The following is a 25,117-nucleotide window of genomic DNA, read 5'->3' as shown; positions in this document are numbered from 1 at the left end:
CCAGTTCTGTAAGTGTATGTGTGTGTGTGTGTGTGTGTGTGTGTGTGTGTGTGTGTGTGTGTGTGTGTGTGTGTGTGTGTGTGTGTGTGTGTGTAGGGGTGAAGGGTGGGTGAAAGAGTAGTGACCTGAACAGCTGTTTGAGACTGGCTGCATTGATAAATGTAGACAGAATGGCAGATAAAGAGCTAGAGGCCACACACACACACACACACACACACACACACACACACACACACACACACACACACACACACACACACACACACTCACACATATACTCACTCTTACAGCACTAGGACTAAAACCACAGGATGGGCCATTGATTAGTCTGGCTTGATGATGCTGAAAGGTGGACCACTTTATTTACATTTAATTACAGCGATTTAGTAAACACAGTTTATCCTTCAGCATCGGATTGTAACCTCCATCATTATAAATTGATGCACCGACACCCAGACAACAGTGAGCATAAGTAAATCAGCATGTACTAAGAACCCAACTTACTGTAGCAAAGGGCTTTATGCTAAAGAGATCAGTATCAGTTTATTGTTAATTCGGTATGCAGTAATGTATTGTGGTTGGAGCATTAGCCACATGTACAGAAACAATTGCACATATGAAAGAAGATGTATTTCCTGTTTCATAAACAAAATACCTGCCTCATTTAGAACGAAGAAATTTTTTAAAACATTAATCAGTACAGTCAGATTTCCACAACTATCAAAAGACAAAGTTGGTGTAAGATCACCTGGTCTTTTATTTTATAAACATTGCAGAGTAAGACACATTTAAGCAGGTTTATAGTATGCTTTTAAAAGCAATTAAAGAAGATTGATTAAAAAATGCAATATAATTTAAAGTATGTTATAAAAATATCTTATACTAACATGTAAACATGTGAAATTGTGTGCAAACTTTTTTAAATATATATTTTTATAATATCCAACAGTATAGGGGATTACTTTTAAAAGCTGTCAGGGTTTATGGGCAACTAGGTCACTGCTTCTAATACGCTGCTATAGACATCAGCGGCTGGGGTCACTGGACTGGAAGAATGCATGTCCTCTCTTCATGTCCAACATGTAAGTTCATCACTTGGCTTGTGTCAAGACTGGCAGAATGTATTCGGTGTTAGTCAAATTCCGTCCCTAGACAGAGCAAATTTAAACAAGCCACATTTACATTAATAGTGAAAACCCAAGATCAATATCAAGTATGCTCTTTCCTATGGCAGTTATGCATGGTATGCATTGTACCAATTGGCTTTGGTAAATGATGTTATTTTGTATTAAGGAAATCTGAATATTATATAATCATTATATATTATGTACAAGCCTACTTATTAAAAATAAGTTTACTTTATACACAACTTTGCCTAATTGATTCCTCAGAGGGATTATGTATGAAATAAGACTATTTGGAAATGCACACATAACAGCATGCTATTATTAGATATAATTTATAGGGATTGAATTTATAGCCAGGTAGATAAAACATAGTGTGTATTTCCTAGGGTGACATTTTAAAATGTCAGAAAACATAAAATTGAGTTCCCCAAATTTTCTAAAGCAAATATTCCAGAACTAGCAAGCAAAAAAACTAATTTGCTGTCTTCAGTAATATATATATATATATATATATATATATATATATATATATATATATATATATATATATATATATATATATATATTGTGTATATTATATAGTGTATAAGATTCTTTCAGCCACAACAGAGAACAGAAGAGATTCTAGAGACTTTTTTAAGCACTTTCTTCTTTTGCTGTTTGCAAATTACACAGACGTGTAGACTATGATCCATCAAGACAAACAGCCATTGCTACATTTCAACAGCTTGAACAGATGCATTTGACAATTGCTTCAATGTTTCTCTCGCTTAAGAGAAAATTCTTTCCCAGGAAAAAATCTGGCCTAAAAATTATTATGCACAACTCCCAAAAGAGGAAAGGCCTTTGGCAGGTATACAGTGTGTTTGCCCTTTAAATATTCACTGCCGCTTGGTTTTATGCTATGTTGTTAACTGCATAGAGGATAGTCAATTAATTAGCAACAAAATCAGCCAGTGCTTCAAATGCATTTTCTGAGATGGATTAGGCTTTTAATTCTGACCTTGTCAAAATGATCTTTTTTTTCTGACAATAATAAATATTGATTTGTTTGGCTTGATTTAACATTTCCTCTGAAAATAGTATGTGCTCATTAATAGTTCCCACCCACAAGTACAACAGAGACATGGGAACGGAGCCACTGCAACTGCTGCTCCTGCGGCGTCATAAAGTAAACACACCTGGAAGTGCCAACTGTACTAACTGCCCTTTCTTTTATGCATGAGTTAACAGAAGCCTAGAATTTGCAGAGAAACTATATGGAATGCAATCTTTTCTCCCAATACATCATTTAGCAGCACTTGCCGTGCAACACTACCATGCATTCATACTAGTAAATTAAAACATATCCATGTTACATGCTTTTAATTAAAGAAATTATGTAAGCACAAAACATATTTCACAGAATATGTAGAGGACAATGTCTTAAAAGGTAGAAAGGGCCTCTTTACACACATATCCACACTATCTCTGTATAAAAATAAGTTAAAAACTTTAAGTTATTAAAGAAAAAAATTTGGCCTGGTTGTGATTTTTTTCCCTGGCAGCCATTAGGGGAGTTATATTTACAGTTATATTGGGATAAACCTGCCAGTGTCTTCCATTGTTGAGTTTTGGTTTGTTACATTGCACCATACCACTGTTGTTCTTGTTTGATAGAAAAATGACATGGTGGATACATTATTTGATGTAGAGGACAGGGGGGTAAGGAGACGGATGATCCGCTGTGGCGACCCCTAATGGGAGCAGCCGAAAGAAGAAGAAGAAGACATGGCGGTTTATATACTGTTGTAATATGATGGAAGAAATTAGTATATGTTTGTTAGCATCCTGATTTTGTGCTAGTTTGCACAGGCATCATTCATGTTTTAGCCACACCTATTGGATAGTTTATATCTGTATCCACTTTTAAGCTCACCCACAGACATTTTACATTTACTCTTTCACACTCTTCTGCTGCTTCCATTTCTCTCTCACACTGACACACGCTATCTTACACACACACCCCAGGGTACATGTGTGTGGGAAGTGTGTGGAAACTGTGGCAACGCTGAGACAGTCAACGGCGCTCAATTGGGTCATGGGTAACATGCTTCCATGACAACCGCTTTTCACCGGCCCCTGGGCCGAACAATGCTTTTTGCTCACTCTCCTTCTCTCTCACTCAATCTCTGTCTCTCTCTCTTCGTTCTCTTCGCTTGTTTCTCTCACAAGCTTTCTTTTTCATTTCACGTCTTGGTCCGAACTGTCTGGCACTGACTCTACTGTACTGCCCTCCAAGGGAACAGATTTTTCGGCTTTATGGGGAACTAGCGGAGATAAACAGCAGAACATGCTGAAAGCCTTTTAAAAGCTGCAATAGACGCACACTGAGCCTAGTGTTCAGCTGTGTAGAGAGGAAGTCTTTTGTATTGTTTTTAAATTGTTGCCAGGCTTCTTCAAAGTGTTTTAGATACAGCATGGTGATTTTTTCGTGCAGTCATTATTTCTTTTTAAATTAAAATAACTCTGAATATTTAGCAATGCATATTACAGGTGCTAAGACAATGTATTTTTTGGCTAATTGCTGAAATATATTTCTTTTAAAGGATTATATTTATATAATATATAAAATATAATAATATAATATACATTAATGGTAAATGGCATTTATGGTAAAAATTTATGGTAACATTTCTAATAAAAAAATAGCACTTAATATATAAGTGCTTCACACAATAGACTATTATTTGGTGATTCTGTGAACTTTTGCACAGAAAGTCTGTTTGTCAGATTCTATACAGTTGGAGATAGCTAGTCAAATTACAGTCTTCAAAATCATATGCTCTTTTGCACCTTCTTATCTACTCCTGTAGTTGTTTTTACATGAAAATGCCCACAGTGTTTCTGACAAATGTAGACTGTTTTATTTTCCAAAATATACTCAAAAGCATTTAAACTACAGCAGCCATAAGAAATATGAACTATTTACAGAAACTTTTTTTTTCCCCCAAACCCAGAAAATTCACTCACACTCCTATTTATTGAACATGGCCATTCATTGCTCTGTGAGCTTTAGCCTGCTCCCAACCCACATGAAAATAAATGTCACCTGCTCACACAACATAGGTACCATTCAATCACAAACCTTTGTACAAAAACTGTGTCTGATTAAAATAGAGGCTACATTGAGTAATAATCTTCTGAATCAATTTTGGCTGAAGATATTAAGATTTGCTCTCCTCATGCTAATGTCTCAGCAATGGTAGTAAGTATTGCCTGATTTGACCTGATTTATCCAGCATAGTCTGAAGCTAAATGCTGAATAAAATAAAGCGATGAAAGCTGCACCGATCTCTTAACCAAGAACAGTGCAATCTCAGACATTTGCTCTCATCAACTCCTTGCCCTATGGCCTTAAGCAGGCAGGGAGTCTGTTCTTTATAAGCTGTTGGGTGCTTGTTTAATTTGCTATCTTGCATTTAAAGAATGTTGCTATGTTAAGTTTGCTTTATTGACAGTGTTAATCTTAGGTACATCAGAAGAAGCAATAATGTTTTAGAGGCTGGTCTGCATGCTGTTTTAATACGGACTATGTCATTAGTTTCCCAGCACAGAGCCCTCAGGTACTACCACTTTACATCACACATGTTTGCAGCAGGGGGCTGGAAAATCAAAGATGTATAACTGAGTTACAGGGTTTACATTTTTTTTATTGAGTAAAGAGATAAATGCGTAGTGCAATGTAAAGAGAGAGGTTATGTGAACTAAATTATGATGTCCTTTTTATTAAAGAGATGATTCAGAGGCTCATTGGTCTATCACATTTGCTATAATGAGTAGGCCATTGATTTCCTATGCATCGGAAAGCCGCTCTATCCAACGGATATAATTTCAACTTTCTTTGCAGGTAAGAGAAAAAGCATGGCACAGCCATTGCATAAGTCATATAACTGCAACAGACATATGATGTATGCTCATAGGACAGTTCAGTCACTTTTCTGGGGTATAACATTTCTTTCAGGATATTTAGTTATTTAAAACTTTAGTCATTGATCCTGCCAGATGTTTTTTGAAGCCAGCCATTTCAATATTAAAAAATTATTGACATTATTGAACCTGTAGTCTGTAAAATAGATAGAAGCTAGGTCTTTTGAAATATTAAATATTAAATACTTTTTTTGTGCTGAAATTCTTCCCAAAGCAGTAATTTGGCAACAATCATAATATAAAGAAGATGCAAAAAATATAGATATTTAAAAAGCTAACTAATTAATAGACACTAATCTGAAACACAATTGATAATCCAACATAGCCACAGGATTTAGATTTATGTCTCATAATCGTATAAAATATATAAAATATCAATCTAAAGTAACCAATAACCAATAGCATTATACCATACATACATATACCAGACTCTTACACATGACTTTGTATGTTCAGTGTTGGACATTACATTAAAGGATCTTATTTACCCAAATCAGGAGTTTACCTCCCTAAACCCCTGATAGTGGAGTTTGACTCTCTATTGAGGCAGCTAGTATGTCCACCATATCTTAGTTTGCCTCATTACATCATGAGACTTAACTGTATAAATCAACTACGTAACGTTCCTTTATGGTCTTATGAAGGAATCACTCATCAGAACTTCAGCACTTTCACCATTTCATATCACACTTTCTTCTAGAACTAATGCCTGATCCATTAGCTGTCACTAATGCTGGTCTAATACTGCCAGAAGAGTATCAAAGTAATCTATGATGGAAGATGTATATGTGCACATTGTGAGGAAGAATGTTGCCATAAAAGGACAAAATGGATGGAAAAATTGAAAATGCACAAATGGAAGATCTGTTATCCCTTACTGTACTGTTTCTACAGCATTAAAGCATCAAAAAGGTTTTCCACACATTACTAGTGCTGTAAAATGAAGGGTTTAATTATGTGGAGCTGTGCAGACAGTTTGCAAATTTCATTCATATGTGGCCACATATGAAAGGGTAAGAGCATATAAGGAAACCAAAACATCCACACTAACCCTTTCTAACAGCTATTATAAAAGATTCAAATGATCATAAAACATGATACAGTGAGGAAAATAAGTATTTGAACACTCTGCTATTTTGCAAGTTCTCCCACTTAGAAATCATGGAGGGGTCTGAAATTGTCATCGTGGGTGCATGTCCACTGTGAGAGACATCATCTAAAAAAAAAAAATGCAGAAATCACAATGTATGATTTTTTTTTAACTATTTATTTGTTTGATACAGCTGCAAATAAGTATTTAAACACCTGAGAAAGTCAATGTTAATATTTGGTACAGTAGCCATTGTTTGCAATTACAGAGGTTAAACGTTCCCTGTAGTTTTTCACCAGGTTTGCACACAGTGCAGGAGCGATTTTGGCCCACTCCTCCACACAGATCTTCTCTAGATCAGTCAGGTTTCTGGCCTGTCGCTGAGAAACACGGAGTTTGAGCTCCCTCCAAAGATTCTCTATTGGGTTTAGGTCTGGAGACTGGGTAGGCCACGCCAGAACCTTGATATGCTTCTTACAAAGCCACTCCTTGGTTATCCTGGCTGTGTGCTTCGGGTCATTGTCATGTTGGAAGACCCAGCCTCGACCCATCTTCAATGCTCTAACTGAGGGAAGGAGGTTGTTCCCCAAAATCTTGCAATACCTATCCTTAATACAGTGCAGTCACCCTGTCCCATGTGCAGAAAAACACCCCAAAGCATGATGCTACCCCCATGCTGACCCCCATGCCACCCCCATGCTTCACAGTAGGGATGGTGTTCTTGGGATGGTACTCATCATTCTTCTTCCTCCAAACACGTTTGATGGAATTATGACCCAAAAGTTCTATTTTGGTCTCATCTGACCACATGATTTTCTCCCATGACTTCTCTGGATCATCCAAATGGTCATTGGCAAACTTAAGACGTGCCTGGACATGTGCTGGTTTAAGCAGGTGAACCTTCCGTGCCATGCATGATTTGAAAACCATGACGTCTTACTGTATTACCAACAGTAACTTTGAAAACGATGGTCCCAGCTCTTTTCAGGTCATTGACAAGCTCCTCCTGTGTAGTTCTGGGCTGATTTCTCACCTTCCTTAGGATCATTGAGACCCCACGAGGTGAGATCTTGCCTGGAGCCCCAGTCCGAGGGAGATTGACAGTCATGTTTAGCTTCTTCCATTTTCTAATGATTGCTCCAACAGTGGACCTTTTTTCACCAAGCTACTTGGCAATTTCCCCGTAGCCCTTTCCAGCCTTGTGGAGGTGTACAATTTTGTCTCTAGTGTCTTTGAACAGCTCTTTGGTCTTGGCCATGTTAGTAGTTGGATTCTTACTGATTGTATGGGGTGGACAGGTGTCTTTATGCAGCTAACGACCTCAAACAGGTGCATCTAATTTAGGATAATAAATGTAGTGGAGGTGGACATTTTAAAGGCAGACTAACAGGTCTTTGAGGGTCAGAATTCTAGCTGATAGACAGGTGTTCAAATACTTATTTGCAGCTGTATCATACAAATAAATAGTTAAAAATCATATATTGTGATTTCTGGATTTTTTTTTTTTAGATTATGTCTCTCACAGTGGACATGCACCTACGATGACAATTTCAGACCCCTCCATGATTTCTAAATGGGAGAACTTGCAAAATAACAGGGTGTTCAAATACTTATTTTCCTCACTGTATCTCCCAATTCCATTTTACGTCTCCCTCTTGCCCATATCACTATTCATTAATCTCACCCATGAAGGCAAAATTGTATTACTTTCCCTGAACCATTTCCTTGGTTTCCTCTATTTTGTCCTTTTATGTCAACATGTTTCCTCACATTTTTCCTCACATATATACATCTTCCATCATAGATTACTCTGATACTCTTCTGGCAGTATTAGACCAGCATTAGTGACAGCTATTGGATTTAGCATTAGTTTTTTTCACAATACATAATTATTACAATACATTATAATGCTATTTCTGTGATTAAGCTGTAAAGATTGCTAAGAGGCTAATGCCAGTTTTCCTCAACTAAACAGCAAACAGGACATTCACTCGATTTCTAAGTTAAAATTTACTTTTAAATGCAATACCAATATTCTTTGCAAGTGCATATTGCCACAGTTCAGGTGTCATCTAATTTAAATTTTGGTTCGTGTCCAACTTTTATTCTACTGATCTGCGTACACCTACGTCTCAAAAACCTCACTTAATAATTTATCCTAATAAATAAATCCCATTCTGGAATTGCAAAATGAATACACAAATAAAATAAATTTCTGACATTTTTTATGTCTATTTCTTAGCTGTAATATAAGGATTTTTTTCTTCTTTTCCTTTCTGTCGCCACAGCGGATCATCCGTCCATACTACCCAGACTCCTCCACTACTGCATGTCTTTCCTCACCACATCCATAAACCTCCTCCTTGGTCTTCCTCTTTTTCTCCTTCCTGGTGGCTCCATCCTGAGCTTTCTCTTACCAATATACCCCATGTCCCTCTTCTGCACATTTCCAAACCATCTCACTCGTGCCTCCTTTACCTTGTCTCCAAAAAGTCTTACATACGCAGTGCCTCTAATTAACTCGTTTCTACTCCTGTCTATACTCATCACTCCCAATAAAAATCGCAGCATCTTCAGCTCTGCTACCTCCAGCTCCACCTCCTGTCTTTTACTCAATGCCACTGTCTCTAATCCATACAACATCGCAGGTCTCACCACAGTCCTATAAACTTTCCCTTTCACGCTTGCAGATACTCTTCTATCACAAATCACTCCTGCCACTCTTCTCCACCCACTTCACCCTGCCTGCACTCTTTTCTTCACTTCTTTAACACACTCTGCACTGTTGACCCTCTCATTCACACACATGTACTCTGTCTTACTCCTAATGACTTTCATTCCCCTTCTCTCCCGCACGTACCTACAACTCTCCAGGCTCTTTTCAACCTGCTCCCTACTCTCACCACAAATCACAATATTATCCGCAAACATCATAGTCCACGGAGACTCCTGTCTGACCTCGTCCGTCAACCTGTCTATTACCACTGCAAACGGGAAAGGGCTCAGAGCCGATCCATCATGCAATCCTTCATGCAACGCGTCTGTAGTGCTTATCCTCGGCTTCTCAAAATACTTCCTCCATCTTCTCAACACACTCTCCTCACTAGTCAACACATTCTTTGCTCTAACTTGCAGCACATCCTTCCCAGCTCGGTCCCTCTGCCTGGCCAATGGGTATAAATCCTTTTCTCCTTCCTTAGTGTCCTTCTTCACATACAGCTTCTCATATGCCTTTTCATTAGATTTTGCCACATCCCTCTTTACCTGCTGCTGCATCTCCTTGTACATCTCCCTGCCTACTTTTCTCCTCTCCCTTTTGATCCCAATCCTGTTTCGCCAACCTCTTTCTCCTTATGCTTTCCTGCACTTACTCGATCCAACACGTCTCTTTGTCTTTCATTCTATTTCCAAATGTCACACTAAGTACCTTCTTAGCTGTCTCTCTTATAATTTCAGCAGTAGTACTTTCAGCATATCTTCACCAGTAAGCGCTTGTCTGACCTTTTCTCTGAGTCTTTCACTACAGTCTGCTTCCTTTAGTTTCTACCATCTTATTCTTCTTTCAGTCCTAACTCTCCTCCTCTTCTTCTTCACCTCCAAAACCATCCTACAGACCACCATCAGATGCTGTCTAGCTACACTGTCCCCTGCCAAAACATTACAGTCTCCAATCTTCTTCAGGTAGCATCTCCTGCATATAATGTAGTCCACCTGTGTGTATCTCCACTCTTATATGTCGCAATTTAAGGATCTTCAATTTAATTATTAGCTGGTTTAATTGTAATATATTCTCGTCAAGGTAAAATGCTTGATGATTTTCTGTCTAAATGAAAGACAAGTATGCAGGTGAATATGTGTAACTAGGGAGTAAACACAATAACCGCACAGAACAATAACAGCATCAGGGTTAAAATGAGGGCTTAATTGTGCAGAGGTGAGCAGGCTGTTTGCAAATTTCATTCATATGTAGCCACCTATTAGAGTGTAAGAGCATTTAAAGAAAGCATAACCCCTGCACACATATCCCTGGTTGGTGAATTAAAATATTTTCAAGATAATGTAAAAAATATTGTTTTATGCAAAAAGAATGACTTTTCAGAGTGAATTTTTAATACACAATTTTCATATAACTGTACAATAAAGATTCTTTTGACAAAGAGGAATCGCCCTTTTCCATGTGCCATTCGCTTCACTGATTGGAAAGTGTTCAGGATGCCAATGGAAAAGGGTTTCCATGGAAACACTAAAGTGGAATGTGCAAGAGCATGTGATTGTAACACCCTCCTTTATTCTCAATCTGTGTGTGCGCTCCTGTGTGTGTGTGTACAAATATTTTTAACAGCGATTATATAAGATTTAAATGATCATTATAACTAATCGCATCTCTCCATCTAATGTCTCTATCACAACAGAGCAAATCTCTCCTATCAATTTTCTCAAAATGCCATACTCCATTTTCCTCAATTTTGTCCTTTATGGCATGCATTTTATTTAATGAAAGCGTCATAAAGTGCATGTAAAAATTATCAGTCAAGATTACTTTAATCATAGGTTAATGTGTCAGACTTTAATGGCTTCTCCTGATTGAAGCAATGCTGCAGTAATGCTGCATTAAAATGCTGTGAAACAGATGGTTGTCTATTTTCAGGATGACTATATGGATTGAAAATAAATTTGCGTCACAAACTGAATGAATAGGTTGATGCATTTAGAGCTTTACACCTGTAACTCCTGTCTTTTGTCCTGGATTATAGTGGCTTTGTTTGCTTTATTTGACATGCCAAAGATTTACCTTTGTATCACTGAGTCATTTAAGGGAATGTAAAAATACTGCTGTTCACAGAATCTGTGAGATTTCTTCTGTGCTCTAAAACAATTCAGAATTTTCTTTGTATGATATATAAATTTGTGACTCAAAAAACATGGACAACTTTTTTCTTTTTTAAATCATCTGCTTCTGCAGAAATTGCTAATAGCCAGCATGCTGGACAACCTGTGAATATACCAAGTATACGTAAAATGTTTCCATCATCATGGACAGCAAATGTTTCACGCATGATCATTACAAATCTGTAACATTATACAATGTCATAAACTACATAGGCTGCATCAGAGCAAATCCTAAATCTCCCATTTGACAGAAAAATCGACATCCTGAAGGGAAATGCTTTTAAATAAATAGTATCCGTTAAATTACTGTGTGTCAGAAAACGCAAATCTCTACTGTCTATTTCTGACAAATGTTTGGTGACATTTTGTTTCAAGCGCAGCAAATACCAGTGAATATCTATCGTAACTGCACACCAAACTTTACCAAATACTAAAAATTAAACACAGCTTTAGGTAGTGTACTATTTTACCATACTATTTAGTATGCATGTATGTGTAATTGGACACATACATATATATAGAGCAAGAATGTTCTTCATTTCTATAGCATAATAATGATAAATGTGTTTTCAAGTATTTTTCCATTCAGTACTATTTCGAAGAAATACATTTATGAAGCTCAGTCTGTTACAAAATCTGGAATAAAAGTGCTTAGCTTGGTATCAATATCATTGTGTCTCCAGTTCTTGCATAATTTCCTTTTTGAATAAAGGTCAAAGATTCTGAATGTTTAACTGAAACATAGGCTTATGAATTTTAAAGCCTTGTATGAAGTTTAAATTCAATTCCAATGTCAATATTACTGCTTTGTTCTTTGTTAGCTTTGTAAATGATGAGCTGAATGAGGATGAATCAAATAGAATTGTAACCACGGCTGGGTCCACTTGTGATTAATCGCAACTTAATCGCACATTTTTATCTGTTTTAAATGTACCTTAAATTAATACTTTTCAAATTTTTGATACTCTAATGAACATGGACATGGACAAATATGGATGTTGCAAATGTTTCTGTTTATTATTAGTGAAACGATACTCACATGGAGCATGAAGATATAATATTCTTGTAAATGTTTTAAAGTAATTATGGTGCTTTAAATTACGTCAGAACACCAAATAGAACTTTTACTATGTTTCCACACGGACGGTTTTAATTGCCAGATGTGTGCATCATGGCGGATTTTGGTGCTTGATCTGAAACTCACTGCATCAGTAAAACAAATGATAAGTTACTTAAAAAAAAATTTATATCTGAGTAAAGAAAGGATGTCGTAAATATATGTGTTGCGCTGAAAGTTTTAATTTCGCCTCTTATATATTTATTTATTTAGATTTTATATTTATTAAAGTTTATTTGCATTAACGCATTATTAACACGTTAAGTTTGAAATCCCTAATTGTGACAGTGTGTATGCCCAAGCAGAAGACACAGATTAATTAAGGTTACACATAACCAACACTGAATCTTGAACCACATGTCTTGGTCTTATGGGTTTGCAGCAATAGAGCTACCAAACCAAGATAATAGTACAGTAACTGGAGCATGACACAGTTCAGGAATATTCACAGGTATCCATACTTTGTGCAAATATATAAAGGTATGTTTCTACAGACAATATCTAGGATCATGTTTATGTATGTATCTCAGCACTGACATCTATTGTTAAAGCCTCTTCAGGTTGAAACTGGTTAAAAATACAGCACTTTTGGGATCCAGTAATAGTGTCTTGTCTTCAGGTCACATATTTTCAAATACTTTATAGGTTTGCATATTCAGCTGTTAAACTATGTGGCCACCTGCCAAATAATTGCCAAGCTAAATTAGTCAAAGACTCATTTTTGTTGGCCTCTAAAATTTTAGCTTTATCAAAACTTTACAGTTCAATATTTCAAGAAAAAGAAATCACATTTGCACAAGTTTTCCACCATAAAATATGTTAACCAAGAAGACATATTTGATGCCCATGCTTTGCTCCTTTAAACTTGCATTAGAGGTACTGTATGTGTGAAGTGTGTGCTGCTTTTGGCATGTAGAATGATAATAATTAACCTAATTTTCCTCCACGCATTAGCCTCAAAGCCAGAAAATCATTAACTTGGCTAACGTGTGGTGAGTCTTACTAATTAAATATTGTAATATAATGACTCTCTCATCTTTCCATTTGACTGCAGGTTGCTTGGACTGCTGCATTAAATGTTTGGGGGGTGTACCATACGCCTCACTGGTGGCAACCATCCTGTGCTTTTCGGGCGTGGCTCTGTTCTGCGGATGCGGGCATGTAGCACTGACGAGCACCATGACAATGCTGGAGAACCACTTCTCCCACATCACAGCCGACCATGCCACCCTTGCTGACATGTGAGTCTGTGTAGGGAATATGGATACATGTGCATAGTGTTACATATATTTACCACATGGTACAAAAAAAAAGTGACAGAAAATGACAGCTGGGAATTTGTTCATTTCACGAATTGTGTGCATTTGGATTGGTGGTTCTGTGTACTTGCAAAATATGTAGGACAAAAAAAAAGAGAGGCAGTGGGAGGGAAAGGAGAGACATGCAGACATAATGGGGCACAGGAAATAGGAATGTATTTAAGGTAACATTATGCATCACCATCTGCTGCAGCCTTGTGTATTGTGTCTGAATATATGTGATTAAAATGAGTCTGAATGCCACTGTATAATCACTAGATTTGTGCCACCAGATTTTTCACTTCAGAACAGCATTAAAAGATTGTTTTTGAACTACAGGGTTCAAACTACAGCAGACTACAAAGGTCTATTACTTTATCATTAATGACAGTTTCTTTTAAAATTATTGGACTATATGAGGTGATGTAAGGGATAACTCATGATGGTCTAAAACTATATCCTTTTTTTGGCATGTTGTAGTAATGTCTTTGTGTGTGAGGTGCATTATTAGCACACCTGCATTTTGTAGTAGATGCAGCCTTCCTTTACTTAACCCACATAACAGCACTGTTACTCTTATTATGTTTAATAAGATTAAATACAGAACATTTAATCAGTAATTAGTGCAGAATATTTCACCTCACTTACATTTTCAGTGGGCATTAGGTCAGGCCATGTCAGAAGCTTGATTGTGTGATTACTGAACTATTTTATGTGGATTTAGATGTATGGTTTGGATCATGGCCCAACCATAATCTAGTTGTTCTGCATTCTGTAATCTTTCCTATGCTGATTAGTGACTTAGACCTTCATGTCACCTAATAATTATACCCTAATGAAACAGGAAGTCTTTATTAACTGCTTAAGCGTGCCTAAACACTCATCTGAACTTTAAGTAAATGAATGAATGACTGAATAAATGAATAAATAAATAAACAACAAATGAGCAAACAAACTAATAAATAGGATAAGGTTTTGAACCAATGTTTACAAGGGTAAGAATAATTTTTGAATTAATTGTTTTCATCTGCTGACTGTTTTTAGCAATTCATTTTGATATGCTTTTTTCCCCACTTTGTTCAAAAGTAAGTGACTGGAATACATAAATTATATCACTATTGGAATCAACGGCATTAACTCCCAATAATTAACATAGTAGTATTATTAGGATAAATTATATTGTGTCAAATTTTTGTGTAAAAAAAGTGTGAAAAAGATTTTCATTTTATGTTAGGATTTCTAAACAAGCTGAATAACACGACCTGATTTTTAAAAATACATTCTTGAATCATTATGAAAAATCATGAGGTATGATTATAGATCAAAATAATGCAATAATTGCACTATTTTGGACATGATTAATATTAAATATAATAATAATAATAATAATATAATCATAATATTCACATTTTAGAACAAACCTATATAATTTCCGCATTTCTGTGACTTTCGTTTTGAGGAAAGATTATATATTCTACTGTGTTTTCTATCCAGTGTTCAGATTCTACAGTACATTATCTATGGCATTGGCTCTTTCTTCTTCCTGTATGGAATTATCCTGCTGGCTGAAGGCTTTTACACGACCAGCGCGGTCAAGGAGATGCACAGTGAGTTCAAGACCACTGTGTGTGGCCGCTGCATCAGTGCCATGGTAAGAGTCAGGCACACAAATGTTTCATAACACACACACATACACACACACACACACACACACACACACACACACACACACACACGAATATTAGTGGTGGACAAAGTGCACAAACCATTTACTTAAATAAAAGTAGAGATTTAGTAGGTAAAATATGACTCCAGTAAAGGTAAAAGTGCCCCTTTAAACTTTCACATGAGTAAAAGTACAAAAGTATTTGCCTTCAAATTAACTTAAATATCCAACTACTATGGTTTATTATTACTATAATGTTCCTATTATAATTTTATCAAAAGACTCTTTGCTTAATTAACTCAGTTTATGTAAAAAGACTCTAATGTGACTCTTAACACACCAATTTATTCATAGAATGATATTCATGAGTCAAACACTGATTGATATCTAATAAATTATCATGAGCCCAAATTCTTCTTTTGAACGACTTAAAAAAACGGGGGTAATAAGGCCACGGTGCTGTGGCAAGTTGGAGTCAGGAGATTGTTACAGAATTTGTTACTCATAAAATGTTCTGTTAGCTGTTGAACAGCTGCTGCACTGTATGTTGGTGATAAGTAGATACCACCAAGCACGGGTGGCTGTTTTAGTTAGAATGAAGCCCTGGGTGAACTACGCCATGACCCAACGCCTCCCCTATTGATTAGTTTCAGCTTTAAAAAGCTCCTCTCTGCTTTAGCTACAGTCACTGGATAAGTAAAACTTATTCTCAGTGCAGTCCACAAATTTGGAAACATTTCTGAGAGCTTCCTTTTCATATAAAAATATTACCCTAAATGCATTTATTGCACAATTTAATACACATCATTGTGCACAATTTATCAAACTCTCAGAACCAAGAACAAAAAACTAATTTAGCTAATTGTAGCATAAGATACATACAACATCTATATCCTTATAATATATGTCGTTTAAATTTGCCTTTTAAGATTCCCCTTACTGAACTCACTTCAGGACCTTTTCAATACAATCACAGAAATCCTTTAAGACATCACCTCAATTAAAAGTAAATCAAATCAATAGGTGCTCTACAATCCAACTAGACTAGTTAGGTTGAAATATTTTTGTTGCTACACACATTATGATAAGTTAAATACTATAAATTATAATGTTATGCAGCTGAAATTAATATTGTTGTTCTATGCGTAACAGAATAACCTAGTTATTATCCGATTTCAATAAATGTATAAGCCTTTAATATCCTCCTAATGAGATGAGCTGCATACACACCATTATCTTTTTCATGTGAAGTTTGTTTGAAATCTTTGCAAATGTATAAAAAATACAAAACAACAAAAATCACATGTGTATATGTATTCACAGCCTTTGCCATGAAACTTATCCTTGAGATGGTTATACAACTTCATTGCGGTCCACCTGTGGTAAATTCAGTTGATTAGACATGATTTGAAAAAGGCACACACCCGTCTATATAAGGTCCCACATTTAAAAGTGCATGTCAGAGCACAAATCCAGATTGTAATCCAGAGACAGGATTGTTTCGAGGCACAGATCTGGGGAAGGGTACATAAAAATCTCTGCAGCATTGAAGGTCCCAATCAGCACAGTGGCCTCTACTATCCGTACATGGAAGTAGTTTGGAACCATGAGGACTCTTCCTAGAATGGGCTGCCCGGGGAAACTGAGTGATAGGGAAGAAGATATTTTGTCAGGGAGGTGACCAAGAACCCAATGGTCACTCTGAAAGAGCTTCAGCATTTCTCTGTAAAGAAAGGAGAAACTTCCAGAAGAACAACCATCTCTGCAGCACTCCACCAATCGGGCCTGTATTGTGTAGTCGCCAGACGAAAGCCATGCCTCAGGAAAAAATGCACATGACAGCCTGCCTGGAGTTTGCCAAAAGGCACCTTAAGGACTCTCAGACCATGAGAAACAAAGATTAACTCTTTTACCTGAATACCAAGTGTCATGTCTGGAGAATGCATGGTGGTGGTGGCAGCATCACGCTGTGGGGATGGTTATTAGCAGCAGGAACTGGGAGACTAGACAGGATCAAGGGAACGATGAATGCAGCAATGTACAGATACATCCCTGATGAAAAACAGCTCCAGAGCGCTCTGGACCTCAGGAGCGACAGTTAATCTTCCAACAGAACAAGGATTCTAAGCACACAGCCAAAATAACTAAGGAGTGGCTACGGGACGATTTTGTGAATGTTCAGGCCAGACTTGAACACAATTGAACATCTCTGGAGAGATCTGAAAATGGCTGTGCACCGATGCTAGCCATCCAACCTGATGGAGCTTGCGAGGTTCTGCAAAGAATAATAGGAGCACATTATACTAAAAAAGACTTGATACTGTAATTAGTGGCAAAGGTGTTTCAAAAAAGTATTGGACAAAGGCTGTGAATACTTATGTACATTTTATTTTTATATATTTTTTTTTAATACATTTGCAAATATTTCAAACACACTTCATAGATTGTTTGTAGAATATTAAAAAGAAAATAATGAATTTAAAGCTGTAATATAACAAAATGTATAAAAAGCACTGTGAATACTTTTCGGATGCACTGTAAAGGAAAAGTCTCTCCAGACTGAAATACTTGAGTACCGATAAACAAAAATGACTTAACTACAATAACAAATTACTTCGTTACTGTCCACCACTAACTAATATATCCTACATTCTGTGCACATGCAGGCCATGTGTATGGATATATCTAATTTATCCACATGTATAATTGTTTTAGTTTAAAGTGTGTGTGTGTGTGTGTGTGTGTGTGTGTGTGTGTGTGTGTGTGTGTGTGTGTGTGTGTGTGTGTGTGTGTGTGTGCCTGTGCCTGTGCCTGTGCCTGTGCCTGTGTGAATTTGCATGTGTAGTGGCTCTAATCCACATGAATAAGGCATAACTAAGTCCCCATATTATTGTGTGAGTGACCATTAACCCCATGTTCTGGTTAGGTCAAAATTAACTAGTTCATTTATTAATAAACAACAGCAAAACAACAACGAAAAAGCCTTGAAAGTATACTTGGCTTACTGTAGCTTGACATAATAACTCTGTCTTTCACATTCAAATGATATTGCTAATATTCGAAATGAAGAGATAATGAACTGTCAATTAAAAAATTCACCCTTACTGCTATAAAAATAAATAGATGTAAGCAGAACATGAAAGTTAAAACAGAGAATTCTTCTTCTTTTGGCTGCTCCTGTTAGGGGTCGCCTCAGCGGATCATCCATCTCCATACCCTCCTGTCCTCTACATCTGCTTCTTTCAAACCAACTGCCTGCATGTCTTCCCTTAAACCTCCTCCTTGGCCTTCCTCTTTTCCTCCTTCCTGGTGGCTCCATCCTCAGTACCTCAGCTGTTGCATCTCCTTGTACTCCTGACTGCTTTTCTCATCTCTTCGCCAACCTCTTTCCCCTTATGCTTTCGTGCACTACCTTATTCCACCTCCATGTTTCTTTGTCTTCTTTTCCCTTTTAGATGTCACACCAAGTACCTCTCTAGATGTCTCCCTTAATACTTTCGCAGTTGTTGCCTAATCATCTAGCACCTCTTCACCACCACCGAGCCCCTGAATTACCTCTTCCCTGCACTTCACACTAAATTCTTCCTCCTTCAGTTTCCACCATCTTATTCTGCTTTCAGTCCTCACTCTCCTCCTCTTCTTCTTCACCTGCGAAACCATCCTACAGACCACCATCCGATGCTGATTAGCTACACTGTCCCCTGTCAACACCTTACAGTCTCCAATCTACTTCAGGTTGCATCTCCTGCATAGAACATAGTTCACCCGTGTGCACCTTCCTCCACTCTTATGCGTCACACTATCCTCCTTCTTTTTTAAATAAGTGTTCACCACTACCATTTCCATCCTTTTAGTAAAATCTACCACCATCTGCCCTTTCACATTCCTCTCCTTAAAGCCATACCTACCCATCACCTCCTCATCACCCTTTGTTCCCTTCACCTACATGCCTATTGAAATCAACCCAATCACTAATCTCTCTTTCTTAGATACACCATCTACCAACTTAATCTAATTCACTCCAGAATTTTTCCTTTTCCTTCATCTCACAACACACTTGTGGAGCATAGGCACTTATGACATTTATCATCATCCCTTCAACTTCCAGCTTTACGTTCATCACCCTGTCAGAAACTTTCTTCACCTCCACTACACTCTTACTGTACTCTTTCTTCAGGATCACCCCATACACCATTTCTCTTTGCATCCACACCATTAAAGAACAGTTCAAACCCACCTCTAATGCTCCTGGCCTTACTCCCCTTCCACTTGGTCTTCTGAACACACAACATGTCTACCTTTCTCCTCTCCATCATATCAGCTACCTCTCTCCCTTTACCAGTCATAGTACCAACATTTAAAGTACCAACCCTAAAATCCATTCTCCTACACTACTTTCCTTGCCGTCTCTGTTGACATCTTCCCCCTCTCTTTCTTCACTTTTTTCACCAACAAAACCTGTGGCGGTCGTTGTTAACCCGGGCCTCGACTGATCCGGTATGAAATTCTGGTTCGTGATCCGCATATGCCATTTGGCACGTTTTACGCTGGATGCCCTTCCTAACGCAACCCTACCCATTTATCCGGGCTTGGGGCCGGCACTGAGAGTGCACTGGCTTGTGCACTGGCAACCCTAATGGCTGGGTTGATGGTTAAGGAAAATATGATGCTCTACTTTCGTGTGTCTAGCAGTACATCTTTATATATGCTGGTATATATGAGTATGGTTTAGATTACCATATTCTGAAGAATTTGTTTTGTTTACATGTTTAAACATAAATAAAAAAATATATTGTACTGTAAGCTTGTTGTTGCATGACCTAAAGGTGAATCGTAGCCATCTATACAGTGTATATCACATATGAATTGAATTAATTAAAAAAAAAAAAAAGAGGTTTTTGCTATTATTACATGGAAAACATACATATAAAGATCTTATCATTGTGTTACACCTATAGTATGCTTACACTTATATATGTTTTTTATTGTAGGCAAAGAATAAAAATGCACACTTTTTCTAATTTTTTTTCCACAGTTTGTGTTTCTGACCTACATCTTGGGCTTGGCATGGCTGGGCATTTTTGGTTTCTCTGCTGTGCCAGTCTTTCTCTTCTACAACATGTGGACCACATGTGCTGCTATGAAGTCTCCCATTGCCAATCTCACCTCTATTGATAACATCTGTGTGGATGTGAGGCAGTACGGTGAGTAATAAAGAAACAAAATACAGCCTTTGTGTTGTGTACAATCTAATTTTCATTGATCATCAATAAAGACTTTGGCTTTTTGAGCATTATAGAGAAAAAACAGGTATAATAAGCTGTTATATCTGTTCCCTAAAGTTTAGTTGGCATAAATGTGCCCTCAGGAATTTAAAGATGTGATGCTAAGTAGTATTGTGCATATTTTAATATAAAAAAGTAATTGAGCTAAAAAATACAAGATTTGCAGCTGTACAAACCAGTGGTTTGAGTTTATTTTTATATAAAATTTTAAGCCTTTTTCTAACTCATCACATGGGATCTTTGGGTTAGACATTAAATCTTAATTTAATGTGTGGTGTTCTACTGTATTGCCAGGAGTTATTCCCTGGAATGCAAATCCTGGGAAAGCATGTGGACAAACCTTGGCTGACATTTGCAACACAAGCGAGGTAAAGTTCAACCCATAATTCCAAATGTTCTTGTGAGAAAGACGCATTTAAAATAAAAAATAAAACAGGACAGATAGATTTACATTTTATGGCATCATCTAATGTGACTAATCTGTGATTTTTACCAAAAAAACTTTCTATGTTTAGCATATATTCTCTAATAAATATGTTTATGAGTTTGCCAAAAGAAAAATTTGAAAAATGTACATGACTAAGGAGAGGAAAAGCTAAAATATTTAAATTCTTTTAGTAACATATCCCTACGTTAATGGGACTTATGCTGCTAGTAGGAAAATAAATTGTGTTAAATGTGTTGTTTTACAATTTTACTGCTGAAAAATGCCATATCTTAAGCATTAGGCCATTTATTTTTTTTTTTTTAAAGTTTTGCAGGAACTTTAAAAAAATTGTGCAAGGGAGTTTGACTTTTCACTGTTCAGTGTGACATGACTCTGGTATGTCTTTCTTCTCCCACCATTACAGTTCTATTTGTCCTACCATCTCTACATTGTCGCATGTGCCGGAGCTGGAGCCACTGTGATTGCACTGGTAGGATTAAAAACAAAACTTATGTACAAATGATGTTTCTACAAACGACATGCATTTACATCTTACCATAACATGATTGTGATTATTGTACTAACTGAGGCCTTCGCAGAAACGTTAAGACTGTTGTCATGGTGATTAAGGACATTCTTAATTGTAGATAAGGGCATCTAAATCCTCATGTTTGTTTGCCATTTACCCATAGAGGCTAAGCATATTTTAGTGCTTTACAGTTTAAAATGACCTGATTAGTGAGCCTACCCATGTTTGGAAGTATGTCCTCCCCATTACCACAGACAACACAACCATTCCAATAGACTCACTCCCACAGATACTCTGGTCACTCCCACCCACTTATTTTACATTTACTCTTTACCACAGATACTCCTACTACACTTCCTTAGACACTACTCTCACACACTCTAACAGATACTCTCACCACTCCCACAGACACTACATTCACTCCCACAGCCACTCCCAGCCACTGCCTTAATTACTGCAGATACTCCCACCAGTTCCACCCTCTCCCACAGATACTTTGACCTCTCCCATTCACTCCTACAGTTACTCTGACCTTTAATTTGTCAATTTCAGGCCAAACATAACATGAGGATTAATGATGCAATGCCAAAGGTTCATTGTCCACTGCCCAGTGTGCTTTGCAAACTGTGACTCCCATTTATACAGAATTGCGGTCCATATCACCCACTTGCTCTCTTCTCCTCTGCTCTCTTCCTCCTAGCTCATCTACATGATGGCCACCACTTATAACTATGCCGTGCTGAAGTTTAAGAGCCACGACCACAGCCACACTACTAAATTCTAAAACATGCAATTTTGAGAGTGTAAACACAAAGTGAAGACAATGTTTTGAAGAAAAAAAAAAAGAGATAGTGGGTTGAGAAATGTAGAAAGGGAAATATAGCAAAGAAAAGTGTACTACTGACACCATGGACCACGCTGTAGCTTACTGAGGATTATATTGTTTATCACAAACATGTAGTGCAGTCAATTGTGTCTTGTTGTAAACAGAAGATTTGGTTTCTAGAAAATGTTCACTCATTTACACCAATGTAAAGGTGGTCTTAAAAACAGTGACAGCCATAAGACCTGTGATATTAACGTTAACCCAAGTCTATTAGAAATATCTCCAATACAAGTGTGCATAGAATCTAATGCGTAAGTAGTCTCAGGCCCAGGATCAGTATTAAGGGACTTGATCTGTCCATTACTTTGTACCATAAATGCCCTGAGGCACCAGCAGTTAAAGCCAAAGTAGTTCAAGTACTACAGCCTGAGGGAGTTTATTTAGTGGATTATTGCAGTGAATGAAAGGTCAGTTGAACCATTTGGTGCAACGATTGGTCCCAATTCAACTTTGACTTTCAGTTCTCATCAATTGTACCTGTGAAGGGCATAAATTGTACTTTTACAGATCCTGAGAGTTTATAGACTTTACGATGTCATTTTCTTGTTTTTGTTTTTTTGTTTTTTGTCTTTTTTTTGGTGGATTTAACTGACTTTGGCCATGTTTGGACTTTTTGTTCACTGTCAAGTTTAAATATAGAATTGCTTCCAAGAACATTAGAGGTTTTTTCCTAAGTCTTAATTGGAAATAAACATTTAATATGCAGAACACAAACCCTTTGTCTTTTTATTTAGTCATATTCTAGCTTATTACATTATTACAAAGTTTAATATGTATCCAACAAGTTATAAATAGGTTAGACTACTATTCCAGAAATAATAATCTTGTAATGTTCTAAAAATGCCTGCATGCATGCCAGTTCTAGTTTATTTTAGATGTTTATTAGAACATTGTTCACCCAGTGTTTTCAGTTTCTAGTTAGACAAAAAAGAATTCCTAAAATTATGGATATATCAGTAATAATAAATAAATATATATATTATATAAAACAGTAAAAATGTTGTAAAACTTATATATAAAACTGTTCCCTGGTTCTGGTGGTTTTGACTCAAAAGTACAGTACAGAAATCAGTAACAGTATAGAGAATGTTCTGCTAATCTAAAATTGTTTGCTGTTTTAGCTCTAAACAGCATCCTAACGTAGCTTGACCTGTTTGCTAACATACATCTCATCCTTACTTAACATCATAGCCATTCTTCGTGTTACTACACATTCAATACATTCAAGTTTTTTTGTCATTAAAATTGTCCTGAAGATGCTAACCGAATTCTCTAACTCTTATGGCTAGTATTAGCTGACTAACCCACTCACTGCTAATACCCCACTCCCCCTTTCCTTTCTCTTCCTTCCTTTTCTCTTTCTCCCTTTTTTTCCTCGTCCCCATTCCTCTTTCCTGCAGGTGCATTACCTGATGATCTTGTCAGCAAACTGGGCGTATCTAAAGGGTGCGTGTCAGCAGACTCACGCCTACCAGGACATCAAGACCAAGGATGATGGTGAGCTGCAGGACGTGCAGTCACGCTCCAAGGAAGGCCTCAACTCCTACTCGTAAATGAGGCAGACATCCAATTAATTCCACAATTAAACACACACACACACACACACACACACACACACACACACACACACACACACACACACACACACACACACACACACAAAACAGAGCTAACTAACATTGCCTAGTAGTGTGCTACAGCAACAGTTTGCTATAGATCAGTTATGACCATGATATGGCATCAGTTATTGGTTTCACATGAAAGTCATATGATGTGTTTTACTCCATGTTGATAAGATGATTTGGAAATGCATGGAAATGCTGTTCTGAATAGTAATTATTCCTGTTTTTTTGTTAAGAACTAATGGCTAAGAGTAAAAATTCCTGGTTAGGACTGTGAACACTGTTGACGTAACACACAACCTCACAGCACTTACTGTCTGCACTAACATGCTACAGACATTTTGCAGGAACTGAGTGAACGTGTATGAATGTTGTTGTTTTTTTAATACTTCATAATGTATGCCTGGTTTATTATGAAACTTCTCTGATCTCTTTCTCTTTCGCTTTTAGTTAATGGTTTCCTAAACAGCTTTTTTTTATTACTAACATTATTTTTGGTCTTTTTCTTTTTATACTGGTACTTGACACCATGGGTATAAAAAACGTTAGATGCCGCATTAGCCATTGCTGCTAGACACAGAGGATTTGTTGTGGAAAGATCCCGGTCTACTCACGTAGTGTAAAATAATAAGTGCAACTGCCAACAAGACAGTGGTACATGTTGTAGGTTGGAAAGAAGTTGTCATAAACAAAAATTCCTGTCTTTAGCAGACTTTTTTTTTAGATATTTTACAAAATCACAAAATGTATTAAAATAGACAGTAATAGTGACCTAATAATAATAATAATAATAATAAACATTTAGGATTTCAGTTAATTGATTTCTTACTTAATCAACATTTTTTTTAATAGAAGTGAATGAGAAATACCTTAAAACAGAAAACACTTTTACACCAATACAACCAATACAATGAATATAAGAAATATAAATTGTCATAAATCTTCTAATACCGAGCAACAGTAAATCTGACATATTTTCACGTTGATCTGGACTCTAACAGAGGGCGTCATTACAATGTTCAGTATGTATTCACCAGGTTAGACTGTAATATTCCAGAAGTAAAACATGTGTCTTTTTTGGTCCACTTCAACTTGGATGTCTTGTATAATATAATGATAAATGATTAACTTGCATTTTCAAAACCACTGTTTTACGTAGCCTCTTTCTCTGAATTCTACAACATATCAACAGTTTCCAAAAAAAAGAAAAA

General features: G+C 36.8%; 1 protein-coding gene across 4 annotated transcripts in view; it reads left to right on the top strand.

Moving 5' to 3' along the window:
* The window catches only part of gpm6ba (glycoprotein M6Ba), a 45,586-nt gene extending 20,469 nt beyond the window's left edge, over positions 1–25,117 (top strand). For 2 of the 4 annotated variants that reach the window (XM_083522465.1, XM_083522464.1), the window contains exons 2-7: positions 13,248–13,434; positions 14,986–15,142; positions 20,193–20,361; positions 20,737–20,810; positions 21,294–21,359; positions 23,685–25,117. In XM_083522465.1, coding sequence (XP_083378591.1) covers positions 13,248–13,434; positions 14,986–15,142; positions 20,193–20,361; positions 20,737–20,810; positions 21,294–21,359; positions 23,685–23,837 — 806 coding nt within the window. In that variant the 3' untranslated portion in view covers positions 23,838–25,117. Of the gene's footprint in view, positions 1–13,247; positions 13,435–14,985; positions 15,143–20,192; positions 20,362–20,736; positions 20,811–21,293; positions 21,360–22,098 lie in introns of all 4 variants that reach the window. The other 2 variants (XM_083522467.1, XM_083522466.1) reach the window with 1 other exon arrangement.

This window comes from Silurus aristotelis (genome assembly GCF_946808225.1).
Source record: "Silurus aristotelis genome assembly, chromosome: 20".
NCBI lineage: Eukaryota > Metazoa > Chordata > Actinopteri > Siluriformes > Siluridae > Silurus > Silurus aristotelis.
Note: the sequence above shows the minus strand (reverse complement) of the source record. Positions and strands in the feature narration are given on the sequence as shown.